This window comes from Manacus candei, unplaced genomic scaffold, assembly GCF_025592945.1.
Source record: "Manacus candei isolate 608988 ecotype Guabito, Panama unplaced genomic scaffold, ASM2559294v1 h1tg000014l, whole genome shotgun sequence".
Lineage (NCBI taxonomy): Eukaryota > Metazoa > Chordata > Aves > Passeriformes > Pipridae > Manacus > Manacus candei.
The window spans coordinates 53,644,682-53,669,248 of NW_026138062.1; the positions used below are offsets into that span (position 1 = coordinate 53,644,682).

At 47.7% G+C, this 24,567-nt stretch overlaps 2 protein-coding genes across 3 annotated transcripts; one reads left to right on the forward strand and one right to left on the reverse strand.

The window, feature by feature from the left end:
* The first annotated feature begins 915 nt into the window (after nt 1-915).
* On the forward strand, nt 916-8,329 carry LOC127468060 (solute carrier family 25 member 36-like). Of its 2 annotated transcripts, XM_051780845.1 has the most exons (8): nt 1,026-1,055; nt 3,074-3,136; nt 5,294-5,470; nt 6,043-6,120; nt 6,442-6,542; nt 7,141-7,207; nt 7,408-7,691; nt 7,799-8,329. In XM_051780845.1, exons 3-8 carry the CDS (start codon nt 5,412-5,414, stop codon nt 7,996-7,998), a joined length of 789 nt encoding a protein of 262 aa, XP_051636805.1. In that variant the 5' UTR covers nt 1,026-1,055; nt 3,074-3,136; nt 5,294-5,411; the 3' UTR covers nt 7,999-8,329. The 2 variants fall into 2 exon arrangements, with proteins under 2 accessions (XP_051636804.1, XP_051636805.1); XM_051780844.1 differs by lacking the exon at nt 3,074-3,136 and having other exon boundaries at nt 916-1,055.
* Nucleotides 8,330-9,316: 987 nt separating this feature from the next.
* Nucleotides 9,317-24,503, reverse strand: CLSTN3 (calsyntenin 3). The gene is made up of 18 exons (XM_051780710.1): nt 24,334-24,503; nt 21,509-21,631; nt 20,350-20,545; nt 19,665-19,873; nt 19,209-19,358; nt 18,389-18,574; nt 17,485-17,754; nt 17,083-17,195; nt 16,839-17,001; nt 16,011-16,067; nt 15,068-15,225; nt 14,740-14,888; nt 14,052-14,278; nt 12,794-12,964; nt 12,044-12,189; nt 11,778-11,913; nt 10,117-10,334; nt 9,317-10,032 (listed from the first exon to the last, which is right to left on the reverse strand). Exons 1-18 carry the CDS (start codon nt 24,416-24,418, stop codon nt 9,862-9,864), a joined length of 2,928 nt encoding a protein of 975 aa, XP_051636670.1. The 5' UTR covers nt 24,419-24,503; the 3' UTR covers nt 9,317-9,861.
* Nucleotides 24,504-24,567: the final 64 nt, after the last annotated feature.

A 24,567-nucleotide genomic window follows, 5' to 3' on the forward strand; every position in this document is an offset into this window, starting at 1 on the left:
AGCTGATAGTTCTGCTCTTCTCCACCACAGATAAGGTACTCATTTCCTTTTGGATGTATCTTTGTATTTAATTGGAGTCAATTGCCATGTCTCCCTCAATTCTTTGTTCTCTAGACTAAACACTGCATTTTTTTGCAATCCTTCTGCTTAGATGGACAAAGTAGTTATTCCCCTCTGCAGGTTCACTTCGGCATGTTTGCCCGTGTTGTAGCAGCATGTGTCCAAACTGGACACTCATCCTGTGCCACTTGGTGCTGTGGGTGAAGTCACAGCAGTACAGAGTTGATCTGACAGCTTGTTTCATCTGACCTACAGGCTATCCTTCTAAACACATAAACTGATATGATGTGTGCCTTTTTGGCAACAGCATGATGTTGATGTACGTTCTGCTTTTTGTAAGGAAGATGATGAATTCTGACACGCTCTGAAACTGTGCATTTGCAAAAACAACAGAGGATCTTTTGGCCCTGACTATTTCCCGTCTTTGACACACTGACCCTTCAGACTTCAAAATCATGGGTCTAATTTGGGTGGGGTTTTTGTCTGGAGAGCACTGGCCTGTTTTCATATGAACCCAAACATCCAAGGAAGCATCTATGGGTCCCGTGAGCGACAATGGGAGTCAGGAACGACTTGACTCTGCTCCTGGACCCGTCACTTCCCTGTAGTCAAAAAAAAAAAAAATTAGTTTGGCACTCTGCCTTGGCTCCCCTAATTGCAAAACAAATACGAGTTTGTTTGGTTGTGTGGGCTTGGGTGGTGGTGGTGTGCGTGGGGATGTTCTCTTTTTTTTTTTTTTCATGGAAGAGCCTGAGGGGCCGGGCAAAAGGAGCTTTGCGAGCTGTGTGAACTAGCACCCTGAAACCTGCAAAGAGGGAAACCCGGCTCCCCACCCAGCGCCCCGGCCGCCCCTCCCGCGGGCTCCTCCCGCGTCCGGCCCGGAGCCAATGCGGGGCTGCGGGCGGGCCCGGCGGGGGCCCGGGGCGGTGGCGGGCGGGCAGAGGGAGCGGAGCCATGGAGCAGCAGAGCACGCTGCTGCATCTGGTCGCCGGAGGGTGAGTGGCCCCGGGACGCGCGGCCGGCCGGCCTTGGACTTTGCTCCGGGGAGGAGCCGCGGGAGAGGAGCCCCCGCGCTGCCCCTGCCCCGCGATCCTCGCCCGCGCCGTCCTGGCCGTGCCGGATTCGCGTGTGGGCTTCATTGCCCTGGAGCAGCCGCGCAGCGCCGGGGGGAATGTCTGGCTCTGCAGTTTGGGAAGAAGGGGAGCCTCCCTGTGGGACGTTTCATCCAGCCTGAGCTTGCCGGGGATGGGGGACAAGGGAAGCGAGGAGCTGAACGGGGGGGATGACAGGCGCCACGAGGCCTCTCCAGCGGAGCAAAGGGTGGAGCATCCATGTCTTTGGGAGAGTAGCCAGCTCTCTAGCATCGCATGGCTGGCATTCCTGTGTGTCTTTTCTGGCTTTAAATAGTGGGGCTGATTCTGGTGAGTTAGGTGGTTGGATCCCAGCAGTGCCTCCCTGAATTCGAAGTGTGCCCTTGAGCAAGTCCCTTCTCAAGTGGCGTTTCGCCCTTTCTCCTTTTAAAGTCTCAAAACAGTGAGCTTCAAGTTTTTGATGCCCTAAAGCAGAAGATAATTGTGGTCCTCTGGACTTTGCTGAGTAACTGCAGAAGTCCCTCGCTTGGGCAGCCACCTAATGCCTTTCCAAATCCCACCAGCCCGCTGGAGTCCATGTGACAGTGAAACCTGTGATACAGCACGTGCAATAACGCGCGATTACTTAATTGCTCTTAATTAGCAAATTTTCGGTTTTCTGCAGCTAATGCAGTTGTTATACTATGGCAATCTTTGTTTATATGTACTTGCCCTCTCTGTTCCCAGTGTTATTTTGTATATGTTATTCTCTTTCATTAAATTATCCTTTGAACTATATAGTTACTGCATCTTAGCCTTTCTCAATGTATTCTTATTTCTTAGCTTTCTTCTTAAGCCTTTCCTCATCCTCATTTTCCACCTTGATTACTGAAAAACTATGAGAGTTTGGGTAGTGACAAGAATGTCACTTGGGTAGTGACAAGAATGTCACTAGTGGAACTTTGTCAGTCTGTATCCTGTCCTCTTCCATATTGCTTCCATTAAGCAATAATCCTTGAATTACAATTAATTAAAACTCAAGGGATAATAAAGTAAGACATTAATGAGAAGTTCAGCTTATTGCTGCCATATATAGTTAATATTATTGTTTTGCTTAATGAAACAGGATCTCATTCATGAGGAACAGTTGTTCACTTTATCTTCTAGTGCAAGAACTGGGGACCATCAAACAAAACTTGTGAGAGGTTTGTTCAAAACTAATGAAAGAACATCGTTCTTAACACAGCGTGTGGCTAAACTGCGGAACTCCTGGCCACAGGATAGTAGGGCCTAAAGGCTTTTTATGTGTCCAGAAAGCATTTTAAAAAGATGAATGAAAAAGAATGTGTTGAAGACTATTAAAAGCAAGGCAACATTTCTGGCTGGGGAAATCCCTGAACTGAAAATTGCAGGAAACTGGGAAGGTATTCTGGAGATGAGTATTTCTCCTACTCTTCTCTAGGTGACCTTTATTTGCCCGTGTCCTAGGCAGAAGCCTGGTTTAATTATAGAGTTGTGTGACCTAGCATTGTTATTTTTAAATTAAGATCTTCAAGCCATCTCAGTTTTTGACTAGCCTAAGAGAGAGCTAAACTTAGAATTACGAGTAAACCTTGTCACCTCTGTGCATGCGCTTAGACACTTTTCAGATCACTGAAAAAATGTTGACGGTGGTTTTTGTATTTTTCAAATAATCTTCTTTTTCTGTCACCTGAGACTTTCCAGTTTTCTTTTTAAAATGTGAAAGCAATATCTAAGGCAAGTACTATTTTCTAAGGTAAAATTACCTGCCTTCTTCAATTAGCTCTTTTTGACGCTGCTTTTCTCTGAGAGTACACGTTGTACTGTTTGTCGACTGCTGCTCTTCATCATATTTTGCAGGAATTGCTTTTTTTTCTGCTTCTAGAGTAATGACACATAATTTTCCATTTCTCCTGAAACAGAAGAATTTTGCAGACCTATGCCTTTCATACACTGGGAGCAGCTGTATCATCGTGTAGTTCATGGTAAGACAACATAGTTGAGATTTGTTCTAGTTTTAGTACATCTCATTTCCTTGGCTTTGAGTGTTCTTTGCTCCTCTTTAGTCTCACCATTGAGCCATAGCGGCTCAGAGGTCCCCATTCACCTTGAACTCTCTTACTGCTGATTAAATTGCCACCATGCTAAGGAGTAACAATTTTTTTAACTCTTATTGCTTTTATAGTTCTGCTCTATTGACTAACTATATGTATCAGTAGCTTGAGGAACTTGAACTCAAGAAGCTTTTATACATACTGGAAGCGTGGGTTCAAACTCGTATCCTGACCATCACAGGTAGGGACTTTTTGAAGAAATGAGATATTAGAAGAACATTACATACAGTTGTGCCTTCTTATGGACTGTTAGAGAGAAGAATTTTTAGTATACCAAGCAATTGCTTTTCTAAATGTTGTCCTGTTGTAGTGTTTGCTCAGCTTTTAGATAAAAAGTTGAAACTGGTCTATTCAGACCTTTTAGACATCTTAATCTGTCACCAGTGTGCTCAGTCTTCTGAACTGGAAACTACCCTTCTGATCAGGAAAACAACAGGCATGTAAATCTGGAGCCTGTATCAGACAAATCAGTGGAAACTATGGTAAATAACAGGACCGTTGGGCCCCTGAGTGAGTATGGTCTATATGGGAAGGATCAACATGACCTTTGTAAAAGGAGACCTTGCCTCATGCAACTCTTGAATTGCTGTGTAGGCTGTGTCTTGGAGTCTGTGCTTGATCAGCTTGTTCATCCAGAGAATCTAAACCAGAATGTTTACTGCTCTGCTTTGTGTTGTCTTCTGAGCTGGAGTTAAATTCTTGGGTCATGTTCCCAGACTCCCACCGCTCATCATATCCCCTAAGGGAAATTGCTGCTGATTGGCTGCTCTGCAATTCATCACTGCTGCGTAGATCTGCCAAGGGCTTGACAAAGCAGCATGAGTGTTATGGAATAGCATACTAGTTGCTGACATCATTATCTGCATAATATTCTAGTTGTGAGATCTTCAACTCTTGGACATCATTGCAATAGGCATCCAGGTCTCTTTCTTTTGTTTCCCCTCCCTAACCTGTAGGCAATAATAAATGAAGCCCTAGGAGCAAAGCTTGGGAGAACAATATATATGTGTGTTGAGCTCTATAGACTTTTTCAAAATAATTCTTCAGAACTGTAGCCATTTGCTGTCCTGTATGGTCACATGTAATTCTGTTGATATACCTGACTCTTCCCTGATATCTTATAGTTCTTTGGTTAGCTTTTCTTTCTTTGGAGTACAGTAAGCTTTTTCTTTTTTAAGCCTCCATCTCTTGTGAAACAAAGCAGCTTTGGCTGTAGCACACGTGAACAATTATCCATTTGTCAAAGCCTCTTGCATGGCTGTTACATGCAAATTCATCTCAAAGTGGTCTTTCAGGTACTGAGCATCCCCTAGAAGAACAGAGTTCTTCTAGAACGGAGTCTAAGGATCTGAAGGGGCAGAAGCCGAGAACCAATGGTTCTAACTAGTCCCTGGGTGGTAGAAAAGGAAAAAAGGAATATGTGTCCTTCCAGCATTCCTGCAGTGTGACTAGACTGATTGATGATGATGGCTCACGAGTTCCAAAAATAACTTCTGTCTGCTGAAGATCAGGGTCCTTGGTCATTAAGCAAGTCAGGCTTGGGGTGAGCCTGACTATTGGTAGAAAAAACAGATCTTGCTTGCAGGGCCTTGCAAATTTGGGAATGTGAATGGGTTATGGGTTGAAGACATGGGTAGGCTGAGGGGTGGGGGAGTTTTGTGCTGCCCTTCTCTGAGCCTGTGCGGCTGTGGAGAGGTTGAGGCATGGTGCCTGGTGATCTCAGCAGAAAGCATTGCTGTGAGGTTGGGCAGCAGAAGTATTTTCTCTGGGGGACTGCTGAGTCCCTATGGACTTGGGACTGTTTGTGTCAAATACTGAGTAAGGTTTCAGAGTGAGGCTGCCAGATGATGTCCCAAGCTCAGCTGTTATTACGTTAATCAGTGTCAGAGCAGGAGGTCATGTGTGACGCAGGCTGGGATACCTAGCCTACCTCTTCTTCTAGAGGGGAGTAGTTGTGGACAAGCAGGGTCGGAATTATTGCCCTATTATGGCACAGAAGTCATTCTTAAGTGTGCTGTTATGCCCTAGATGTGGTGGCACAGCTGGAGCCATCCTGACCTGTCCCCTGGAAGTGGTGAAGACACGTTTACAGTCATCCCAGCTGGCACTGCGGCCTCTGTGCCTCTCAGAGGTACAGCTGCCAGGGATGAGTGTGAGGATGATTAATCCCACCCCACCATCTCCTGGAGTGCTCAAGTTGCTGAGGTGAGTAGGATAGAGCCATGTGCATGTTAGCACCAGGGAGGTGAGAGTTGGCCACCAGTTGAAGGGGTTGAGGGGGGGAGAGAGAGAAAGAAATGGAAATAGCGTTTGAGCTGAGGCTCTGGATACTGCAAGTGTGACAGAAGATTTCATGAGAGCACAGGTACATCTGCTTCTCACCATTGATCTGTGCTTTGAACAAATTTGAACAAAGCTATCCGCAAGGCAGCTTTGGAGACTGTGAGGAATTTCTGAGCTAGTGGTTTGATCAGACCCAGAAAGATGGTGTCAGCAAGAGTACGAAGAAATGACTGCTGAAAGGTATCCCTGCCCGTGGTAGGGGGGTTGGAACTAGATGACCTTTAAGGTCTCTTCCAACCCAAACCGTTGTATGATTCTATGACTGAAGGAGGGAGAAGTGGTTGGAGAGAAAATGAGAGCAGGGCAAAAAAAGGATAACATGGGAGGTGAGGAGAGGATGCTACAAAAAATTCTGAAGAACAAAGAAGGAGGAGAAATAGGAGAGCCCCTAGCTTAGTTATTCTGCTGATTTTTCTATTTATTTCCTTCTGTAGGGCCATCCTTGAGAAGGAAGGCCTGCGATCCCTATTCCGAGGTCTGGGTCCAAACCTTGCTGGGGTTGCTCCTTCCCGGTGAGTACTGCTCCATGACAATGGCTCAGGTTATACGGTTATAAGGGACCTCTGTGATAGCTATTGCTCCACATTCTGAAAGCAGTCTGAGTCTTGTGCTTATGTGCCATAGGACCCCTTCACACAGACATTTTCTGGAGCTTCAGATCATAGTATTAACATAAGATGATTGCTGTGGGCCTGGATTAAATGTTATCTGATGTCACAAAACAAACCTGATAAACCTGTGCTGGGACTAAGAAAAGTTGGAGTCAGACCCACAGCAGTGTCTCTGCTCTTCATACAGGAGCTGTAACCTCTTCTGTATTTCTTTCCAACCAGGGCTATATATTTTGCTGCCTATGCTGGTATTAAGGAGAGGCTCAATGCTATCCTTGTACCTGAGTCCAAGAAGGTACATATGCTAGCAGCAGCCTTTGCAGGTGAGCCTTCTCTGTCTCAAATCAGAGCTGAGGGGTCCTTTGATCTCTAAGTGTCAACAGGTTTCATTCCTTCTCTATTGCTGCTCCCATCAGTCCTGCTCTCTCTCTGAAGTTTTCTCCCTCCACACCTGGAGAAGTGAGTTCAGGTAACCAAAGTGTTTTCTCGCTCTTCATTCTTCTTAGGCTCACCTCTTCAAACTCTTTACCTCTTCGGCTGCTATCAGAGCTTCATTCAGCTGTGAGAGGGAGAAGGCAGTGTGTGATTTAGACCACTCACAGATATATCTCTTGATATATCCCAGATCTCTAACAAAATCCTCCACTCTTGCAAAATTAGCCTGCTGCTTCCTGCCTCTTTGTAACACTAGGGCCTGTAGTAGGGTTTTGTTGGAGGCTAATTACCACCAGACAATGGCTGGAAGAGGGGAGAAAGAGAATCAAATAGCCTGCCCTAAATATCTCTTCTCAAGGTCATTCTCAAATTGCAAATGCCTGCAGCTTGCCAAGCAGAGTTCAGAGAGCTGATAGATCAGCACCTCTTCACAAACTGTCAACATGATCCTGGTGCTCATGCCTGTCATCCTCTTCTGTTCTCTAGGCATGAGCTCAGCCACACTCACCAACCCTATTTGGTTAGTGAAAACCAGGATGCAGCTGGAAGCCAGGTAAGGCAGGCCAGCAATGCAGAGCCACTCTGTATCACATCATGACTAGTTTGGGGGTGGGGTTGGGTAGGGAACAGTCTGTGACTTGCCATGAGAACGTGGTAAGTCATAGACTGGGGAAGAGCCTTATGGTTGTGTTCACAACAGGATTTTGGGTCAGTGGAGCAGTGTGACGTTCTAACCCTCTCTCCTCTTGACAGGGCAAAGGGGGAGATGGCCAGCAATGCTCTCCAATGTGCCATGCACGTGTACCGCACTGAAGGCCTTCGTGGATTTTACCGTGGTGTCACCGCCTCCTACGCTGGAGTGTCAGAGACCATCATACACTTCGTCATCTATGAAGCGCTGAAACAGGAGCTGAGAAACAGCCATCATTCCCATTCCCCACCACTCACACATTCACCAAACAACTATGATTTCTTTGGACTAATGGGCGCTGCTGCTGTCTCCAAAACATGTGCTACATGCATTGCATATCCACACGGTGAGTGTTTAGTGGTCCCCTCTCCTTGATTCTGTTACCCTTGGTGGGAGATGCTGTGTCTGTAGGATCCATCTGCTAATATATTGCTTCCCTTCCTGTCTCTCCAGAGGTCATTCGGACACGGTTGCGAGAAGAAGGGTCACGATACCGTTCTTTTATACAGACTCTGCAGCTTGTGGTCCATGAAGAGGGACCTTCAGCTTTATACCGAGGGCTCCTGGCTCACTTGATCCGCCAGATCCCAAACACAGCCATCATGATGGCTACCTACGAAGTCATTGTACATTTGGCCTCTTCCACCTTGTAAGCATGCTGTAGCTCCTGGCTGGGGCTGCTGTAGAGGTACAGGGACCTCGTGGTCCTGAGACCCAGTCTTTCTCAGTGTTCTGAGAGGTGGTGGTTTTTGTTGCAGATCAGAACTGGGTCAGGCATTCTCAGGACATAAGACTATTTTGTGCCAATTTTTTTGCTCCAGTGTGCACAATGTAGCCTTTTTTCTTTCTGGAGACCTGAATTATTCCAGTGCTTCAAGATGTCAGGGCACTGGTTTGACAGTGCCTATTGTAATTTCCCTGCATGAAACAAGGGCAGGGAACTTACTGGGAAGGAGACAAATCAGAAAGCATAAAAGTATCTTAGCCTTAGCACATTCACTTCTTTTGGACCTAGTAACAACCATATGTGGGTACAGTTGGGCATGCAGACAGGCTAGACCTGAGACATTTGAGAACTGCAGCAAGCAGAGATCTTGTGCTGCAACCTTTCATGTCCTCAGAGGGGCCCTTCCACTTTCACCTACTGTGCTGCCTTCTTGCTCCTCAGGAGGATTTCTCAACCTTGGCTGCCAACAAATTGCAGAATTTTCCTTTGGGTCCTTAATGTTTGGCTGCCATTGCCTCAAGATGTGTCAGCCAGCTGACAGCCTGCTTTTGTCTTGCAAGGTCTGAAAAAACAGACCAAGTATATCAAGGGAAGAAGCACAACCTGGTATGAAGCACTACCCTAAAAACTCATGCTACTGCTGGGCTCAGAGCCATGCTTTCCCAGTATCTGATGTGTTTCCATCCCCACCCTCCTCAGTAGAAAGAGGAGGGCACCTCTTTCCCTCGGAAGTGCTCTGTTATGCTCTGTTCCAGCTGTTATACAAGCTGGAACCTCTAATATGAAAAAATACTTTTTCGTGCTGGTAAGAAAAGCAGATCAGGTGAGAAGATGGATGAAGCTAAGGAGGTTTGGCCTGTTTCTGTTGATGATACACTAAGTGTATCATCAAGAGATGAAAGAGTCTTATTTATTCTTTTCCATAATCAAGAATTCAGTTTCCTGCACATGCTACATTTGCCTGTGACAGGCTTGGATGCCTTCTGTTCCTCTGTGGGTTCCTAACCCTGTTTCCTGGGGAAGGCTACATTGTGTTTACAAAGAGTATTTTGAATCTCAGAAAGGCAGAGGGTACAGTCAGGAGTGATGTGTTTTTCTTGTTTCATCACATATGCTAAAAAATGTAACCCTTCCCCAAGATAAGTAATTTCAGTAAATACGTGCTCTGGACAACCTCCAGTCTCACTTTAGAGCCTACACTGTTTCTTTCTCTGCTTGTAGTGAAAAACTGAAAAAGCCCTGAATATTTTATTTGAAATCCATTTATTTTAAAATCCACTTTGTTTCCTCATCTTTCTTACCTTCATTCCTTTAGTTTAGGAGTATTGACAATTTTACAAAGCGACACAAGCTGCAGTGGTTTGTTGGTTGTTTTTTTTCTTTTTTTTTGCATGAAACGAGAATAAACCTCAAATGACAACATTGAAAAAATATACAATATATATATATAATATCTGGGTAGGGGTTGTGAGAGACCCCACTCTGAGCCCTATGGCTGGCTCTGCCTTTCAGATTTCTGTTCTTTCCAACATCTGGATCATAGTTTGAACCGTGCCACGATCATGTGTAAGTGCCCTAACACATGTTTCTAGAGAGCCAGATGGGGGGTCATTAATGTGGGGAATGTCCACAATGGGAATGGCAGAAGATGAAGGAACACGGGAGGCAGAAATGACAAATGAGGGAGGAGCACATGTGTACACAGTGGGGGAAGAAGTTGAAAGTAAGACACCTCCTCCTTCCAGCCATATGTTTGGGGGGGATCCACTGGACTGGTGTTTTAAAGCTCCTAGTAGCGGTGAGAGACGTTGCTTTTGCCGATGATGTGTCGATCATCCACGTCGTTGCTGTCCGGGGAGTCGGGTGTCTCCGAGTCAGTGCTGTCGTCCTCGTCATCCATGCCTTCACCAGCTCTGCCCTCAATGCTTCCTGCTGCCCTCTCCTGACAGCTCTGGTAGGACTGGGGAGGTGAGACATGCAGTAAGTGAAAGGATCTGACAACCAAGCTGCCTGCCCAGCCCCAACCACTGTGGCTGCTCCTCACCTCCATGGGGTTGACGATGATGGTGAGGGCCGAGTCGTCCCAGAACATGTCGCTCTCTTTGCCTGCGGTGCTGGTGTGCCCTGATTCAGCAGCCCCAGGGACCTCTTGCCCCACTCCCCGCTGGTGCAGAGAGTGGATGCGAAGGATGCCAAGGATCACCATAAGTGCCAGGAAGCCCACACACACCACAATGATGACAGTGGCAGCACTGGGGACCACTTAGAAAGAAAGTGAGAAGGTATGGTTAGAGTCTGTCACAGAAACATGCATTTCCAACCTGACATGCAGGAGCTGAGATTCCTGGGCAAAGTTTGGGTTTTTGGCCTAGGCAGGGACAAGTCCTGACTCTTCTGCTCCCCTGGGCACAGGCAGTTCCTGCCCTCAACTCCTGTGTTTTCTCCTGAGGGCTGCATGGTTTTCCAGGATGCGTAGGTCCAGGCACCCTCTGATATTGGCCTGGCCTTTAGACTCTGCATGTCTTTATCTGCAGAATTCACCAGAATATGTTGCACAGCAGGTATTTGTATCCCCTTCTTGGGAGGGAGAAATGTATGCTGAGGAGAGCCTTTAAGGGCTTGAGGATGACTTTCAGAGGGTGTCATTTCTGTGCAAGCAGTAGAGAAAGCAAGAAGCCAAAAGATGCCTGCATTGCACACGGGGAAGATGACAAGGCTATGATGGATTTATGGCTAGTGCCATGGTAAAAGCCTGGCTTCTCCACAGGATAGAACTTTAAATTTATCTAAGACCCTTAACCCAACTCCCACCTGTTTGTTCTAGGCCTGTAGGCTGAGCCTTAACTCTCCAGACAGCCACTTTCTCTGCAAAATCTATCCAGGCCCTTCATGACTGTTATGGCTCTGTACAGCAATGACAAGTTTTCTGCTGCCATCAGGCAGAGCTAGGGAGAAGAGTGACAAAGGCTGGCACATACATAGGCTGTCTCTGAAGTGCCAGCTGCAGGACTGGACTAGCTTGGAATCAGCTGCTGCAGGAAGCTGCAGCAAAAGATAGCTTAAAGGTGCCTTGTTTGTACCTTACAACATGGGACCAAAATTTCTGTAAAAAGTCCTGAGCTTTCACAGCCTGGAAGGAACCAATTGGACTGTGTTCATGCTTGTGGCACAGAGCTACCAGCACAAACCAACATCTAGTGTAGCTTTCAGGCTTCTCCTCTGTTTTGGGGGCAAGAATCCTCCTCTTGTCTTTGTAGTGCCATTTCCTATATTTTTCTGCCTTGCTGACCACCACATCTTTTTTTTTAGAGCAGTGGCAGTCTTGACTCACTTGTTTCTCTCCTGCTGTTGAAGCTTCTTTCTGAAATTACACAAGCATGCACAGCACCTTTACAAGGTGTGCAAATGAAATCATCCAGCTCACGGTTGTTCTTTATAGACCCTCTGAGGTGTAGGTTTCAGGCTGCTTCTACATCAAGAAAACAACACACCACAAGAGGAGGATTGTTGCACCGTGCTCTAAAATACAATTTGACACAGACTGCAGTCCATTGGCTAATGACAAGTGGGATAGGACAATATAATGAGAACCCAATAATGGGTATAGGGAGCCTGAAAGGAATCCTCTGCTATAGGTTCTGCCGAGATATCAGAAAATCAGCATCTTGACCTAAAGGAATAAACCCAAAAGACAGTGTTACATACTTGGGTTGCTATGGGTGCTTGCCAAACTGTGCCCAGACAGCTCTGGGGGTAAATGATGGCCTCGGTGCACGAATTGCTGGGAACTCAGAATATGGTTAGGATGAGCAGCTCGGTTCATGTTGTGGAGGACATTCACCTGCAGAAAGACCAGAGTGAGAGGACTCAGCCCTGTGTCCATGGTACATTCTACGCTGTGTGCATTCCCATCCACCATGTCCTCTCCATGCCTGCGGAAGAACCTATATGTGCATGTATTGGTCTTGTACCTCAACAGTAAACTCATTGCTGGAGTAGCGCCCATTCATCTCAGTGCAGGACAGGTGAAACTTCCTTTCATAAAGAGCAGCACCGTGGTTGATGTGGTATGAGACCTGGCGTAGCATTTCCTCATAAACTGCAATGCTCTCCACACCTGAGACAAGAAGAGAGAATTAGTGTGGGGTTAGGAACCTCCTTCTTCAAAGCCATCTGGCATCATAAGCCTATAACAACTAGAAGCTATAGAGGAATCCAAGGCAATGCTGGGTTCATTAATTTTCGGAGGGGCTCCAAGATGGAGCTTGCTACTAAGGACATGATGAAATCTCTGCTTGCGTTGATAAAACAAGTGGAAGGGAAGGAAGGACCAAGAGCAACAGCCCTGTTAAGTTCTGGAGAGCACAATAGTGTTGTACCAGTCCACAAGTTGTGGGATGTTGTCCCTCAGTCATGTGATGCAAAATGTTGCTGACACCTGAGAACACCAAACCCCAAGTAGTAAGTCCAGAGGAGTGATACAAGCCTGGGTGAGCACTCAGACACTATGCTCCAGTACCATGTGGTGGAGGAGAAGCCACCTCCCCAAGGAAATGGCATGGGACTTCCAAAAGCCAGGAGTTCATTAAATGGTTACATCTCAGAGTGTCACAAAGTACTCCAACACATCTCTAACATCAGGTTAAGTGCTCCTCACAGTGATGTCTGACAGGCAATGAGAGAGACATAACTAGACAGCTGTGATCAAGCAGAGGACGTACCTGTGATGGTCAGGTAGGCAGAGGTGTTAACAAGCTCCAGGCCCCGCTGCTGCAGCAGTGCCCCATCCAGGAGCAGATACTCCCTCTCTGGGTCCAAGTCATCTCCTACCAATGAGATCTCGCAGCCATCCAGGTTGTGCACAATCTCATCTGACATTCGTGTGTCTGTCACTGAGATGCAAATGGAAAGAAGACACGGCCAGAAAGCCAGACAGCCATCAGTGAAGGCAGGAGTTACTCAAGAGTGGTACCCACTTACTTAAAAGTGCTCACATCATATGTAAATACTTCTCCTTCTCTGGCTAGCACTGACCTTGAGTAAAATCACTGTCAGTCTAATTACTTGTTGCAGGAGTCCCTCTGGTTCTAATGACACTATTTATACACATAATAAAGTCACTTTATTTTGGAACAACATACTAGTATCAGACTGGTTCATGATAACACATCTTGGCTGTAAGTACTCTGTTGACAATGACAATGTGCAAATTAAGAACAATGCTCACACACTCCCAGGCCCTGCACGCTTTTCCCTGTCTCATGACTGCTGGTTACCATAGTTGAGATCTTATCTTCTTTAAAATGGCAATCACATTCAATAATTATCTGCCTTCAGCAGGGCTGAGACCAATGTGTTCTAAGACGAGAAACTCATTGCATGAGGAAAGGCAAAGCTTCTAAACAGAAAATTAGGAGCCAAAAATCTCATTACCAGAAGAGATACGGAATAAGTGGAAGAACACATAGAGCATAGAGTGCAGAGAAATAATCTCAGGATGATGGAGAGAAATTGAAGAACAAGATATTATAGGGTGTGATGAAACTGAGGAATTCACAGATATAAATGATGCAGGAAGAGAAGGGCGGGGGCAAGAAATAAGGGAAGAAAGCAGGAGAGAAGGAAGTAGGAGAACCCTAACTAAGTGTAGGAGTAGAGAGGGTAACAGGCAGGACATCCATCTAGTGCGGGATTCAATAAAGAGAAATGTAGGTAAAATGTAAAAGGGATTAGGAATGAACAGCCTGGGAAAGAATTAGGAGAGAGTGAGGCAAAGGAACTGAGTGGATAGAAAAAGTACAGGGAGGAGCAGAAAGGGATAAGAGCCGATTAGCCTACATATTGACAGACAATGTGCCTTGCTTCTATATTTGTAAACTCTCTCTTTCAGGTGTAATTATAGGGGCTCTACTTCCTCTGCAGGACCGCAACTCTCATAGGTCGTTACAGTTTGTCTTTTATATCTTGCCCTATACTCACCGGTACCGTGCCAGTTCTCATCCTTTTTGACCTCCACCTGGTGAGAAATGGAGCAGGTGATCTGGAGGTTGGGGAACAGGGGGATCCCATCAGGAGACTCAAAGTCTGATGCAGGATGAGCAAAGTGGGCACTGCCACTCAGCAGGATCTGTGGGGCATCAGGCTGTAGCACCACAACATAGCCTTCCACATCAGGAATGGAGACACAGGACTCTTCACTGAAACACCTGAAAGAGAGCAGTAGAAAGCATCAGTTGGCTCAAGCTTCCACCAACATTATGGACAATGCCTCCTGCCAATTACTTCCAGTGAAAGGAATATCCTTTTTCCAGTAGTCTTCCTAAAGCTTCCCTATAGCCTGCTGTGCAAGACAGAGTCATGTGGTAGGAGCGACACTACTGGGTTTCAGGTGGCTTGGTCACATCAACACACCACAGAGAAAATTAAAACCAGTCCACAAGTCTGGTGAACATTGTGAGTGAAAGCAGAAGTTATGCATAGACCCTAGGAACCAGTATTATCCAGTATCCATTTGGATATTGGATACTTTAATGTTTATTTGCAGGAAGATTTTTACCCATCTTGAGACTATCAGAATTAAAATACAAGGTGAGTGCGTGTAACTTCAGTCCAAAAAGTGGTAACCCTCTTGCTGAACTTAGCTGGAGGTGATGCTTTGTCCACTCACTTGACAGCAGTGGTGAGCCTGAGAGGCCGGACCCCAGGGGTAGCGAAGCGCAGAGAATTCATGTAAGCCACGTGCTGGATTGCATGGTTGAAGGTTTCGACATCATCACCCTCCAAGGTGAGCAGGGACTGAGAGGGGTTCACGTGAACCTACAAGTGGAAGAGAAAATAGTCATGGTTCCTTGGCAAATGCCCAGAGTCCAGGCTAAGTGAGACACAAAGGAGAAAGGCGGGGACTTGTCAGAGGTGGGGGAGCAGGCAAAGTCCTAGGAAGCAAGGCTGGGGAGGAGAGTGGAGGAAACTCATGCAAGCTGGGCAGATGGGCATACCTTCATCCCTTTGCCCAGACTGTCGAAGTCACTGTAATCAAGCCCCTCACGGCAGGCATACAGGCATTCAATAACCTCCCGGCTCTCCAAGCTACCAGGGCGCACAGTGAAGCCAGCCAAGTAACCATGGAAGTAGTGGTGTATCGACAGAGGATCTCCTGAGGGAAACATGGGAGGTGGAGGGTGTGAGAGACATGGCGAGGAAGAGAGCAAAACCACAAAAGCAACAGTGTGAGGGACTTACACTGTAAGGGAGGTAGAGAGAGAGAGAGGGGTGCATGGGGCACAGAAAAGCCCAGACAACAAAAGCAAAATATGAGGGACATACAGATGTTAAGGGAAACAGGGAGAGACGGAGGGTTGCACAAGACAAGGAAAAGCAAAGACAAAGACAAAAAAAAAAAAAGACAGGGGATGCTGAAGAAAAGAGATGATGAGTTTTTGAATTCCAGATGGGGGAAAGTGAGAAAAACAGACCAACAGAAAGACTAGGGCAGTGAACAGTGGGTAGCATAGAGAAGTTTCTGCCACACTGCTGAATGCCAGATGGAAACAATTTCTTGTCCCCTTCTCACTCTGCTTCCTGTGAGGGCTTGTAAAACAAACTATACATTCCACAGATAGTTAGGGATGAGGTGACATCTCCTGATGTCTCTAATGGCTATTGTGTTCTTCATAGAGCAGCTTTAATGATCAGGCATGAGGACTCTTTCTCCACATGAAAAGCATACTCTGTCTCTCAAAGCAGGCTGCAATCCTTCCATCAGCCTTTTCATGCTCCACAGGTATCAAGGACCAATCTGCCAAATAAGGAGGTTCCTCCCAAGGCAGTGGGAGGTGGCAGGACAGGATTGGGGAAGCTGTATGAGGAAGGCACCATGCAAGATGTGACAGTCATGCACAGTGAAGAGGAGAAGAGGACCATCTTCTTTCTTTTCCCTACCTTGTACAGTATCAGTGGAGTTCTCACTTCCTTTGATTTTCTCTTTGTTTTTCTCCTCTGCAAAAGGAGAACATCCAGACAAGCAATAAGGCATTGGAAGATGGTAGTTACAGGGTCAAGAAAGTACCAACACAAGTGCCTGTACTGGCCATTCCACAGGAACAGCTCTGTGCCAAGCAGTGTACCCTTCAACCCTAGAGGCAGCACATCACAGATGAAAGAAGGCAGAGTCTCTCTCGTGAAGGGGATAGTGAGATTGTAGGATGAGTAACTGATTTAGGGGAGCAAGTAGTGTTTGGTTTTTTTAATCCTTTCCCAGTGTTATCTATTTTCGGAATTATCCATGTTCACAACAAGCCATATTCTCAACACCCCTTTGAAACTCAGATAGCTCCATTAAGAGGTCCCAAGTTGACCAATATTTGTTGTCTGCAAAAGGCCAATCGAGAGCACAGAGCTGTGGGAAGATCCCTGACCTAGGAAAAGCAGCACTACAGTAAAGATTTGATCTTGCTAGAAATTTCTGCCAGAGTGAAGGCAAGCAGCAGCCTGAATGAGGTACAGAGTTTCAACTCTCCTCTGCTTGAAAGTTGGTTATCCATCGCATATTCTATGGCTGTTGTCCATGAAGCTGCCAGTGACACCTTTCCCTGAGTTGTTATAACCTTGATCCACAAGGAAGGAAGGAGCCACATTGGCTTTGGTGCCAAGGAGGCAAATTGGCTGCAATGTGGTTTGCATCATTTAGTACTGGGTGGTGTTTCTTTCACATCTTCTCCCCTTTTTTCCCCATATGGGAGAAGCGTGGTTTGGGGAGTGGGTACTCACCAGTCCAGCAGGCTCCGATCATGAGCGAGGGTTCCTGCCGTGGCGGGTGAATGAGGCCATTGTCATGGATGAGGGCAGGGTCATAAGAGACGCCATCCACATAGAGCGTGACAGTAGGAAACTCCAGGTTGAGGGCATAATGGTGCCACTCATCATCGCAGACCTACGGCCAACAGCAGAGGAAGGGATCAGCAAAGGGCAGAGGAGTAGTAGGGACATGGGGAAGAGGCAAATGATTCCTCACCTGCTCAAGCTTCCAGAGGAATTTCACAGGCCTTGCACTTTCTAGTAATGGCCAGTAGAGGAAAGCAATCCGGCAGCCATGCACAGACAGGGAGTAGTGCGAGTAGCCCTCCTCTGCCAGGGACAAGCACAGGGAGTTACACATCACACCTCTGAGCAGTATCACTAGCCAGAACTCAGCAGCCCACTCTATCCTGCACAACTGGCACTCAGCACCATATGCTCACAGTAGGTTTGAGCGCTCCCAGAAAAAACCTGACACCTAAAGAAGCTGTGTTCCTAAGGAGGGACCCCTGCTCAGGTCCTGCTCCCACACAAGAGATTTGCCCCTGCAGGGACAATCCATTCTAACAAATCAAAGGCAGAGGGCAGAAGTGTCATCACCCCAGGAGAAGTGTCTCACCGCTCTGCACTGTACTGCAGATCACTGTCTCCTCTTCCCGCCTGCCTTTGCCAGGTACCACGGCATGCTTCATCCATACGGACAAGGTGAAGTGGTCACTCAGGCCCTCATGGGCATTCGGCCCATTCACCACAGGCACCTGGGCAGCCTGGCTGCCATTGAACCAGTAGATGAGGCTGCTGTCCTGGCTGTAGTGCACCGAGAGCCGCGCGGTCCAGTTTGCTGTGGGGCTGGGCACTGGCAGCAGGTCAATCTCTCCTGAGGCAGCACCTACCGAGAAGGAAAGGAGTCAAGAGTATTGGCACAGGAGAATAAAGAGACTGAGAACGGGGGAACAGAGGAAAAGGATGCTAGAAGGCTCATCGTAATGTCCCAGTGCACAGGGAGAGGAGGAGTTGTCTATAGGCCTTCTCCTGGAGAAGGATTTTGACTTTTCCATCTATGCTGAAGGAGGTCCCACAGACTCTGTATACTAGGGCAATGCACAGAAACCTCTGGCTTCCCAGCAAGGAAAGCACGGGCAGCCCCTTATAAAATAAGAAAGTTTGGATGCCCTATCCCTGGAAGTGTTCAAGGCCAGGTTGGACGGGACTCTGAGCAACCTGGTCTAGTGGAAATTGTTGCTGTCCACGGCAGAGGAGTTGGAACTAGAGGACCTTTAAGGTCCCTTCCAGCCCACACCTTTCCACAACTCTTTGAAATAGGGGCAGTAATGCCCACTGCCCCTCAATGCAGCGTGCAAGCTACGTGTCCTCCCAGCTCCACTGACCCCAAGAGATGTGAGGAATGCATCCCCCACCATCTCTGTTGTGTGAGGCACAGAGCTAGCAGTGTAAACCCCTGCAGAGGAAGGGGCAGGGTGCTGTGCCACAGCTGCTCTGAGACCGGGAAAGAACCAATTTACCACAGAGTTTGCGCAGTGACTTCTCAGAGTAATTATCCCGGTCACAGCCCTTGGCCACATGGTTTGTCTGCAGCTCCACCGTGGCCTGGATGTTCCACAGGGGCTCATCACATGTCTCCAAGTGAATGGTGGGGAAGAGTGCGAGGCTGCCTGCACCTGGGGTGTACTCAATCCTCTTGTTCCAGCCTAATGAAGAGGAGTAAAAGAGAGGGGTTAGGTACTGCCAAGGACCCAAGGCCAGAACACCTGGCACGCACACAAGTGGCATCTATAAAGTAGTCCAGACTTTTGGCCCTTTTCACATTGGAAAGACAGTTTTATGCAGATGGCATCAATGCAAGGAAAGGTTTCCTAGAAGTACAGAATCCAAGTTCTCTGCTTCTACAGCTTGTACTGGTGTGGCATCACTCCTTGGTTGGTCAACCTCTCCTATCAGGCAGAGCAGGTGTTTAGCTGTTCCATTTCCCCTTAATTCTATAGACTAAGGTGAGCCTGCAGGCACACAACACCCCTAGAAAAGCCAAATATCCTCAAGATGAGCAACCCCATTGAAGACAGCCTCTGAACCTTATTAAACACATAGCAGCTCACAGTGATCCAAGGAATGATTTTCCAATGTTAGAATTTGCTTTTCAATGGCTTTGCAACAGACTTAGATGTCCGCTGTATCCCCTGATGGGGATGGGTTGATGCTAAAACTAAACCATATCAAAGGCATACAAATTTATAGGTGTATGTACAAACATTTGCCATGAGCTGGACTGAGTAATAGTTAAGCAAAAGCAAAGGAAAGACATATCTGTGTTTGGAGGTTTCATACCCTGCCAGCTGGGCTTGCAGGTGGGTTTCACCTGGATTTCCACTTCAGCATCATCTGAAGCCCGTTTCTTTCCACAGTCATAGGCTGTCACTGTGAATTTGTAGACATGATCTCCACTGTACTGCAGCTTCTCTGTGTTCTCGATGTTCCCTGGTTAGCAAAATAAAGAGATCAAGGGAGAGGAAAGACAGTCTCCTCTAAGACGTTCCTTCTAAAAATCACTCTTTTTTTATCAATGACAAAAACAACCAAAAAAAGGGTTGATTCCCCCTGCCCAATGCCACTCCGTAACAAGCTACAGCATCTCACAAAACAGCTGCTGCATCTCTACACCAGGATATATCAGCAGTGCTAGAAAATTCACATAGCAGAGCTCTGCCTGTAAATGGGACTGGCAGAGAAGGAGCAAAGCAGGAAAGAGGGAGTGATGTGCCCATGGTGGGTGTGGATTCTTACCGTCATTGTCAATCAGAAAGGGAATATTGGGGGTCAGGATCTCATAGTAGCAGATCTGGCTGTACTGTGGGGAGCAGTCTCCATCAATGGCCTCCACACGCAAGATGCGGTCATACAGCTTTCCCTCAGTCACTGCCACGCGATACAACTTTTCCACAAAGACAGGAGCAAACTCATTCACATCGTTTACTCGAACGTGCACTGTGGCCCTGACACAGAGAGACACCAATGAGAACTGATGGACTGCTAGGAGCCATACACCACCTAAGTTTCAAATCAGTCCCCTAAAGTGCACCAGTCTGATTTCCATCTGTCAAAAACAAGGACAAGGAAAGAGACCTTGGTTTCAATGCAGCAATGCTGGCACACAGGAGCTTGGACAATGGTTTCCAACCCCACAGAAAGAGCAAAGGAATAATAATGCAATCTGGACCTCCTGCCTATATGCAGCAACATAAAACGTCACCCTTAGACACCACTGTTAGAAAGCCCTCATTTCTAGTATATTCAGTCATGTAACAGTCAATGAATATTTTTCTTTGGGTCTTCTTAACATGTTGAGTTATAGTATCACGGATAGAGAAAAATACTTCTGGCTAAAGAAAGTGTTTCCACAGCAACTTTCCTTTGTGTTTCTGTGACAGATCACATTTTGTAACACGCAGCAATGTCTGCATGAACTTACTTGTGTGATTTCTTGGTATTTGCTCCATCAGGTCCCTCTCCACAGTCATAAGCCTGGATGGTGAATGTGTGCTCCTTGTGTGCTTCACAATCCACTGGTTCCTTGGCCCGGATGAGCCCCTCACCCGTAGCTTTGTCCAGGATCACAGCTTCAAAAGGTACCCCTGACCCATGAATCCTGAAGCCACAGATTTCACCTGGTACACACAAAAGCAGAGAAGAAGGGGAGAAAGAAAAGAACTGAGGAGAGCACATCATACCCCTTGGTTTCCTTTTCCATATTTTCTTCCTTTCTAACTTGCACTCTCCATTCTTCCTCATTATCACCCTTCATTTTGAACAATTTTTAGTTCACTAGGTGTTCCTCCTGCTATCCCCTACAGCCATTAATGGTGCAGATTGCCATCTACTGGAGACTACTCCCACGGCAAGGAGTGCTGACCAGCATCACAAAGGATTAGAGGTTACAAGGCTCAAACTACATGTGTTAGTGCTACACAGCCACAGTCCTGAGGGAGCACCTTATCTCTCCTTTGCAGCCCTCAGTGAGGTAAAACAGGCCATATACTGCAAATAGACAGCCAGAGCATGTAGATCCATGATGTCTCATCCACCCACACATGCAGGAGGCGCAGAGTACCGCAGGGAACTGCAGATAGGGTCACTAAATCCTAAAATTCAGCTCAGAGGGACCACTTTTCCTCTCCCAAAGCTGCGAGAGGATGCATGAGGAAGCTCCAGGCATGGCCTAAGCAAGCATTAGGAATATAACCCTTGTAAAACCTCATCTGTTGTAAAAGGCATTTGTGCTTACTGCGAGAGGATGTAGCACTGCCAACCAAGTGTGCCCTACCAGCTTTCTCCAGGGCTCACAGACACAGCACTGTGCATGTGATCTTTGGAAATAGCAGAACTGCGTCAAAAAGTAGCTGACTCCACCCTCAATTTCTCTCCCTGAGGAAACAGCTCACAGCATCCTAAATCAAGCTGTGCCCAAATTGCCTCCAGACTTCACTAGGGACCTCCTTTGGAACAAGGTCTGGAGGTGATCGTTTCCTGGAGAGAGCTAGGATCCAGCATAGGGGTGAATGTCACCCTGTCTCTGCCTCTTCATAAGTCTGTCCCTACCTCCCACCCTTTCAGAGCTCTTATCCACCTACCTGCATAGCGCAGTGGAGCATCTTTGTCCAGAGCGAATAGCGGTGGGTTGAGCAGGACTGTGTTGTCATTCTCCATGACGATGCCCTGATACTCGGCTTCAATCCAGGGTTTGTGCTTGTTTGCTGAAGTGGATTTGGGGCAAGGGATGAAGGACAGGAATATATTAGCCACCAATAGCAGATTCAGTGGAAAACAAGCAGAATATTATTCAGTGGCAAGTAACAACCACCCCTCCCCACCTTCTTCTACGGAAATAAAGAAGTCTAAAATAGGCTGGGAGGAAGAAGTTATCTTTATTTAGTTCTGCTCTTGGGAGACTCATTAGAAACAACGTGTTCCTTCTGGTCTCCTCATTACTATCTTATCATAAATATGTAGAGAAGCATATGGGTGCCCAGGAAAGCTGGAGCAGTTAAAAAAGAAAGTGAACTCCAGAGGCAAAAGTAGCCTGACCCTGGAGACATATTCCAAATGCTAAATCCTTTAGCTCAATGAAGCCATAATTAAAGGACCTAGGCTACATCTTCCCTTGGGGTGTCCCCAGGGAACAAGTCTTGCATGCAGCCATTAGTACTTGTGTGTGCATCCTCTAGACTAAGGCCCAGGACCTACACACATATACCCAGGTACACTTCCAGGCAGACATCCTATGCACATAATAACCTCCTCTGAGAGTGCCTTGCTCCATCCTTCCCCACTCCATGGTGAGCACCATATTCCCTTGGCCCCTCCTTGCTAATCCTGTTGGCTGGAGCCCAGCCAGGCTTGGCATGGAGGCAGCAGCCAGCAGGAGGCTCTGAAAAATGTCACAGGCCCAGAAATAGCAAATTAATCTTTATCACACAGGCTCCGGGGCAGGGAAAGGGAGAAATAAAGGGGTGGGGGGGAGGGAAGGGAGGGGAGAGAGAAAAAAAATCATTACAAATTAAAAACCCCTCCCCCATGCCCACTCCCTGCCAAATGGGCCTCAGAGATTATATTACATGGCCTAGTTACAACCCCTATTCCCAGATAATCCCCCACTCTCCCACCCCCTGGAGACCAAGATTTATTACAACCCAGCAATACTTTGAGCATAGCATGGCTTAGAGCTGGTGGAGAGTAGGATACAGAGCCATTCCCCTCAAGGGCACTACTTCTAATATGTGAATCCATTCTCTGCAGCACAGTGTCCTCTGAAATGCAGTATTGGCTTGGCCTGATGTGTTGACTCAAGAGGGGTAGTATCCTGAACAACCAAGCACTTCTGCACTCCGAGGCCAGGGAATGCTGCCAGAGGTGGGTGGTGGGCTAGCAGGCAGGGTGACAGGTCAGAGTGGGGATGCCCCAGCAGGGCAGAGTGGGCAGACCCAGCCTGGCGTAGCAGTGAAGAGTGTGGGTTGGCACTTCTCCATCACCGTATTGATTGAGATTATAAAGCATTGCGTAGGAAACCCAGAGAAACATCCATCCTGCTCAGTATGCAGGTGGAATCCTCCCTGTATGCAAGTGCCCACGTCTCCCCCTACCCCTCCATTGTCCCCTCCAGCTTCCATTCTCTACGGCTCTAGTCCATGCGCCACACCACCGAGGTGGAAATCCATAGCTATAAATGCCAAATGTGCCCTGTTGCTGGGGTAACAAGCTGATGGTAGAGAGATAAATCCTTTGCTGCATCCACCTGCAACTTGGGAATCACCAATCTGATTTCTCAGGAAATGAGTTGCTGGAGAATAGAAAAACATTTTGGGAATATTTTTAGGATACAGACTCCTACCAGCTTCAAGAAAGCTCCTGTAAATCTAAAAAAATTTGCCAAAGGTGGGTAGATGTTTCCAAGTGCAAATTCACAAAGGAGAGAGAGAATCCAGAGCATGAGGGGCCTTTCCTTGCCACCGGGCCGCATGGAACCAGAGCAGTACAAATAAACGCCCCTGCCAATGTCAGTGTACACACAGCTCTGCGGTGCATCCGCCCTGTAGCCCTACCTCTTCCAAAGCACGGGAAGCACCCTAAGGTGTCACATTCCCTGATGACCCCTGAGTACCTTAATAGTTTGCAGATTCCCCCACCCTGTCAGATTATTGACGCACTGACTCCCCTCAGATGAATCTCTCATGCCTGTCTCTACAGCAACAGATCTAGAAACCTACATCTTTGTACATCACTATACGTGCTCAAAGAACATCTGCATTCAGAACGTTACAGCTGTAGCACTGGGGTGGTTTGGGTTTTCTTTTATCTTTATCACATAAAATATTCTTTTATATAAGCAACCTGCATCCTTAACACATAACTATAAAATAATTCCTATTGACAGATTGTAGATGGATGAACTGGGATTGGAAGGTGGAGATAGGAGATGTGTTTTAGAGATCACGAGGGTCTGTGGAGAAACAACATATTCTCTCTCAGCATGCAAGGGAAGGGAAGGGAACGTAAATCCACAAAGCGATAACTAAACAAAAGCAAGACAAGTGCATGGAAAAGGGGAAAATGCGAAGGGAACGCTAGAAGGAGATGAAAGAACGGAGAAAAACGGGGTGGTAGGATGACAGATGGAGAAAGTAGAGAATGGGGATGGCATGGCATGAGGACGCCCGAAGGGGCGAAGAACGCCAAAGCCGCCGGAAGATGCCGAAGATGCCCCAACAAAAACGTGTTGGGCGAAGGCGGCGGGCAGCGCGAAGCCTCACCGCTACCGCGGGGGCGGACGGACGAGCCGCGGCCAGCGTGCCCCTCCAGAGCCTCGGCGAGGGGGGCGACCGAGGGGTTCCAGCGAAGCGCCCGCCGCCGCCGCCGCCGCCGCCGCCTGGGACCGTGCCCACGGCGCTCCGCTGCTCACCTTTGTTGGAGGCGCTGCCGGGCAGCGCGGCGCAGAGGCAGAGCAGAGGGAGGAGGACGGCGGCGCGGGGCCGAGGGTCGCCCATCGCGGCGGCGGCGGGTCCCGGCGCGACCCACGCCCTCGCTCCCGCGGCGGCGGCGCGCAGGGACGGCGGCACCCCCGGCACCCCCGGCACCCCCGGCACCTCCCGCACCGCGCTCCGCGCCCCGCCCGGCCCCGCCCCGCACTGCAGCA